Source organism: Podarcis gaigeae, assembly GCF_964106915.1.
Source record: "Podarcis gaigeae genome assembly, chromosome: 12".
Taxonomy (NCBI): Eukaryota; Metazoa; Chordata; class Lepidosauria; order Squamata; family Lacertidae; genus Podarcis; species Podarcis gaigeae.
This window is the reverse complement of record NC_139688.1, coordinates 27,445,555-27,451,773: the sequence shown is the minus strand read 5'-3', so window position 1 is coordinate 27,451,773 and position 6,219 is coordinate 27,445,555. Positions and strand designations below refer to the sequence as shown.

Here is a 6,219-nt window from a genome sequence, read left to right as displayed (position 1 = left end):
ACAACCAGCCCTATAATGTAATGGTGTGAGATGTTGAGTGGGCCCCTTATTGAAAATGGAGTTGTGGTGGCAGGCTGGGATTGAGCATATTTCTACCACACCACCAGAAACCCCAAATGGGGAAAACCTGAAACAGGCCAATGAGTATTCTCTGTAGCCATGGGATGCGGTTTCGGAGAGAAAACTTGGAAATGGAAGGTACCATTAAAGGGTGTTTCTGAGTGGGTACTAGGATACCAGCAGGTGGGTACTGTTATCACTTGAAGAGGCAGAAAACGTCATCCTTTTTTTGGATGTGGGATCCTTTTCCTGTAGAGGGCAGTCCCCCTTTGGCTTTTTCAAGGGTAAAAGGTAAAGGGACCCCTGACAGTTAAGTCCAGTCACGAACGACACTGGGGTTGTGGCGCTCATCTTGCTTTACAGGCCGAGGGAGATGGCGTTTGTCTGCTCCGCAGTCAGTTTTCCTGGGTCATGTGGCCAGCGTGATTAAGCCGACACCAGAGCAGCACACAGAAATGCCGTTTACCTTCCCGCCAGAGCGGTACCTATTAATCTACTTGCACTTTTTGGGGTGCTTTCAAACTGCTAGGTTGGCAGGAGCTGGGACCGAGCAATGGGAGCTCACCCCGTTGCGGGGATCCGACCCGCCGACCTTTTGATTGGCAAGTCCTAGGCTCTGTGGTTTAGAGCACAGCGCCACCCGCATCCCATTTTCAAGACTAGAGGTCTACAATTCACATTGGTGGTGCCCTAATGCCCACTTTAGAATGCAGCATATGAAGCTCTGAACAGAAGGGCTCTACACATTGGGCCAGTTGTTCTCACTAGTTCTAATCCAACAATGCAAACATGTAGCCCAGTTAAGCTACTTTAACCAACTGTTTGCTGATGAGTCAGGACTAAATCGAGTCCCGATTCCCATCCTGAACAGCTGATCGGTAATATTTTTGAACTTTGAACAGGTTGGAGAACTGTGCATGTAGCAGCTATTCCTTATGTATTTTTACTATCCTGATTCCACCTAGATCAGGGATATGTCTACTTACTCAGACTTCCTGTTTAATATGTAAACTGATTAAGCAATGACCACATGAGCTCACCTTGTATCAACAGAATCAAGCTAACCAGATTAGTGAACTGTATACATCTCCTGATGCACTGGACTTCTTTCTCTTTACACACACACACACCCTATAATTTCCCCTTTCCATAGCTTTAAAGTTAACTATATCAAATAACCCAATTATTTAAAACTCCATGCAGTTCAGCTACTTAGGTAGATACCTTGGTTAATTATTATCTTTTTAAGTATCTCTGCACACAGTACTTACTTAATGTTACATGGCACTTTAAATGCATAATAGTAGGTTGGATCCAAAGGTACTTACGTGAAACTAAATCAACAGATGCTCTTCCACAAGAGCTTGTGCAAGCATATTGATTACTTTATTAGAAATGTACAACGCTTGCAGAATAGGACCAGATGTTATTTTCTTTCTATTCCCAGTTCTTTGGCTCCAATCCACTATTTGTTAAAGAGAATTAAAATTAATGAGACAAAATGAAATTAGATTAAGTAATAAATGTTTAATCAAAGAATTTTACATATTATTAACAGCATTCATTTGGCCAAACATCTACATGGTTGTAATATCCTACTGTATATAAAGTGGGAATGTATCAAGTATAGACTATGAAAGTGCAAATAGCATTTTCAAGATTATTATTTTTACATTACAAAATTAATTGGTTTACAAAATAGGCTTGCCAAACTTTCTTTCTGAATTGCAAATTCAATTACTGGGGTGGTCTTAAATTTAAATAAGTACCAAGAAAATACAAATTTAATATGCTAAATTTCATGCTCAGATTAAAGTCAACACAGGAACAATGGTGTATACTGCACAATCTAAACCAAATTACAGTAAAACCAGAACCCACAAACTTCACTATTCGTCACAGAGAGCACTTGTACATATCTTCTCTTAGCTTTGCAAGACATCTTAATGCAATACACAAAATCTGTGTGAGGATCGTCCTATTTGGAAATTATAAGTCAAGGATGCTGTATGTGCGTCTCAAATTAATTTCAGTTTAAAACCAATTAATGAGGATAGAATCTTCAAGTCCTATTTTTGGTTAAGAAGATTTTATACCAGACAGCTGTTTAAATAGTTTCTCAAGGCTGAAAACAGGGTTTCAACATCAATACCTTCAGGATAGGGCAGTTAGAAGCCAAGCTAGAAAATGTAATGGATCTACAGAATACAGTGAACAGAGCAGCAAACTATTCCTTCTAAATAAACTTCTAGAAGAAACAGATTTATTTTTTTTAATTTTGGAGTAAATAATTAATATGTAGTTATTTAGTATTATGAGCCACAGGGACTGCAAGATTCCAACAGTAATCTTTAAATGAAAGAGTTAAAATACTTTTTCTTGTAACTCACAGTAATCAATATACATACAACCTTATTTCCCATCATAATACTTTACTATACACAGTCAGTAGCGAGAAACCTTTATATCAGACATCAGATCTCTCATATCGTCAAACATAAAAATGGAACATTTCACCTATTTTCCTTGTGTTATCCTAGGATTTGATTATATGCAAGCAAAACAGTAATTTAAACAATTTCTTCTAGTTAAAATTACAAACTGCATCACTGTAACTTACTATGAGGTCTTGATGCTTTTAAGCCAATCTCAACAAGAATTTTCTTCACAGTAGGACACCACTAGGGAAGGTAATTTTTTTTCTTCCTTTTACATTAAACAGCAACCACACACCAAACGAATATTGTGCAATTGAAAGAATACACAGTAGTGTTTTCATTATTTATATAAAAACTTTTGAGCATTTAGGGTATGATACTTCCCAATGTGGGCACAGTGTCTGCATAGAGGGATCTGCACAGAGGGGTTTTTCTAAAGAACCCCGTTTTCCCCCTCCCTTTCAGAATGCACGCCCTGGTGGCACCCTTCCCCTATTCCACTCTCAGGCTCTCTCTGCTCAAGATGCAGAAATCAGATCGCACAACTGTATTGAGCAGGAGGGCTTGGCTGGAGATAGATGAAGCACACACAGATCTGGTGCAGCCTGAACTGCCATGGCATGCATGCTGGGAGGGGGAAATGGGGCCCAGCTGATTTGCATGGGGATCCTTCTATGTGTTAGCACCACACCTGTATAGGGAAGAATTTTACGCTATGTCATTATTTACCGGAAAGGCAAGGCCATGAGTGGTTTTTATGGAGGCTTTTGCACTTCATAGCATAGTAACTCCAGAACAGATAACTACTCATTCAACTGTGGCAACTATCTATTTGAGTTAGGCAAAGGCACGGTAACATGTTGCATGTAATATGTATTATTAAATCTTTATTGTGGGACTGCCTCTAACGTCAAGAAATTTCAAACTTCTTTATTTTATAATTATCATTAAAAGCAACTGCACTGTGCATAAAATGTATTGTTAATTATGAAAACAAAAGGCATATGATTGCACTTCCATTAAAGTGTCTTTTCAATACAGCATAGCTGCTGCTAAATCAACTATTTAAAATAACTGTTCTTAACAGTAGAATTAGGCTTAATTAACTTAAGGTACAGCTTATGTTAATGCAGTCACCATGGCAATAAATGCCAGTTAAATTTGGAAAAGCATTTCTTTCAAGTGGTCCTTCTATCACTAATAATTATAGGTGCGCTTTAAAACAGCAATAATGCATACTTTTTGTGTTGAAGTTGTTTGCTATTTACAGTTTGGCACATCTGTACTGTAAATAGACATTAAAAAAACACAATTTTAATTAGAAAATAATATCCACTCCTTGGTTTGTGAAGCAGCACTGAAGAGAAGTATTGTATACCTCAATTCACACTGCAGGTTAAAGATTAGTTGGGGAAAGGCAATGAAAAAGCAAGGTATAAAAAATACTGCTAAACACTGGTTTGTTAGAAGACAATTCAAATAAGGGGAAAAGAGGAGAGAATGGTTTCGTAGAATCAATAATTCAAATACTCAGTGAGCCTTTAATCCACACTTTCACGTTAAGGATCACCAGCCTAAGGCTAAATAGATGCTGCATTGTATTAGGAATGTGGAGTACAAACTATTTCTCTCTCTTCAAAGTGAACAGAACACTTTCAAATGCAATGGAAATTCCCTGAAAGGTTCACATAACCATCGTAAAGAACTTAAAGGGAATTCCTATATATTCCATCTCCACACCACGGATAAACAACCAAGCTCTGCTTATGTGGGCCAAAGTCTCCAGAATGCTTACTCCACATAGTGTACCTCTGGCAACTGCCTAGCCATTTTGGCTCCATAATCAATTTCTGTGTTCAGGCTTGTTTGTGTTCACACCAAATGTACATGTTCATTCCACTCAGTTGAGCTCTGAGATATTTGACTTGAAACATCTCCTGAAGCATCCACTTGGCTAGCTGCCTCCCCAGCTGAGTCCCCATTTGGTGGCACTGCTTCTCCTGTAATAACATTCCCAACAGCACTACTCTCTTCTGTCTGGGTGCTTCTACCTTCATTTTTGAGCGAATCCTCAAAAAGTGCATGCTCCTCCAGAGGGTCCTGTCTTGCATCAGGAACATGTGGTTGCTCCAATGACCCCTCTTCAGTACTGGGTTGCTGTGAATCATCATCCGTTTCCATACTTGCTGAAGGAATGAGTGCAATACTTTGAGGATTCATGTCATGGAACCAGGCCATAATGTTCCCAAGGAGATTTTCATTTATATTAGGGTCTTGGCTACTTGAATCAGCTTCACTAGATGTTGAATAGAGACCACTTCTTGCATCACTGAAGGTGTGAGAACTAAGATGGTCAGTTGAAAATGGATCACTGTCTGCACTTAGTTTCATCAGACTATCACCAAGTTCTAGAAGTTCAGAGCTACTTAGAGCAGCTCGTGGGTTATCTATACTTATGGGACCAGAGTCCAGCCTTGTAGGCAATGAAGTACCTATTGCTCCTAAGGAAGCTTCATTGGTTAGAAAGTCTCTGGTTTCATCAATAACTAAACCAGATTCTTGCAATGATAACTGAATAGCAAGCAGAATGTTTGGGTCATCTTCATCCAAGGAGCTTAAAGCCTAAGAGAGAGATTAGAATAATTTTCAGAATAAATGCAATATATTTATATCTATATACACACATTTACAATCATATACTTAGAGCAGCGTTTCCCCCCTAAATAGCTTCCAATTTCCAAGAAGAAATTATGCATTCAAGAGAATACAATTTCATAATACTTAATTTAAGCTAATATTTTTGGTGTGAAACTAATGTCCAAAAGATGCTAACTCAGACACAAGTCCCATATAAATTCATGGTACTTCCAATTAAACCTGTTTAGGAGCTTAGGTGTTCAAATTATTGACAACCAGAGTTAGCTGACAAATTAGCTAACTAAAATAGAGGCATGCAAGATACAGATACAGGAAAGAAAAGAAAAGAAAAGAAAAGGGAAAGTCACAAAGGAATATACCTGCAGAGAATCTTGGTTTTCAGAGTGACTAACAGGAGTATAGTCATGAAGAGAAGAGCTGTGAAGAATACTCATGGAAGCTGAACTCACCATGGAATTTCCATGTCTTCTGTTACTACCTGGTTCTTGAGTATCTGTTCAAGAAAAGAAAGTTTATCCCTTAATTTTACTGAGAAACCTCGTCACCAGATACTCCAAACCACATTCAGTTAGGCTACACATGATTTATTTTGGCATTTAAGGCTTGCTAATCAAACACTAACAAATTGCTTCATTGAAAATAAACTACAATCTATATACAGAATTCCTCTTTAAAAAGAAGGAATATCGCTAGCAAAAAGGTAAAGAGAACTTCTATACAAGTCTGACCTAATGTGCTTTCACTGGGGTCATCGGGATCTGGAGCATTACTAAGCAGGCTGTGCATGTCTCCACGTCGACGCTGTCTGTGCCTCCTCCGATACTGAAATTCAGCATATTCCTGCATAAACCAAACGTTACAAAATACAGGGGAGCATGCAATAATAGTTTTGGGCATAACAAACAGCACATTTAAAGAAAAAAAAAGAGTGCCTGTGATTTTATGCATTATAAAATCACTTGTTTTCATAAAAGTAAATAGCAGCCTATACCATGCAAGCTTTTTCAAAAGAAAAATTGGACAGATTACACAAACTACTAAATTAAACTAACAAGACTATATA

At 38.2% G+C, this 6,219-nt stretch overlaps 1 protein-coding gene across 9 annotated transcripts in view; it reads right to left on the bottom strand.

The window, feature by feature from the left end:
• Nucleotides 1-1,567: 1,567 nt before the first annotated feature.
• Nucleotides 1,568-6,219, bottom strand: part of ANKIB1 (ankyrin repeat and IBR domain containing 1) — a 49,717-nt gene continuing 45,065 nt past the window's right edge. For 3 of the 9 annotated variants that reach the window (XM_083704673.1, XM_083704675.1, XM_083704674.1), the window contains exons 18-20: nucleotides 5,885-5,996; nucleotides 5,516-5,649; nucleotides 1,568-5,120 (exon numbers count right to left, since the gene is read on the bottom strand). In XM_083704673.1, the coding sequence (XP_083560799.1) occupies nucleotides 4,371-5,120; nucleotides 5,516-5,649; nucleotides 5,885-5,996 (996 nt within the window). In that variant the 3' untranslated portion in view covers nucleotides 1,568-4,370. The remainder of the gene's footprint in view (nucleotides 5,121-5,515; nucleotides 5,650-5,884; nucleotides 5,997-6,219) is intronic. The other 6 variants (XM_083704678.1, XM_083704679.1, XM_083704676.1 and 3 more) reach the window with 3 other exon arrangements.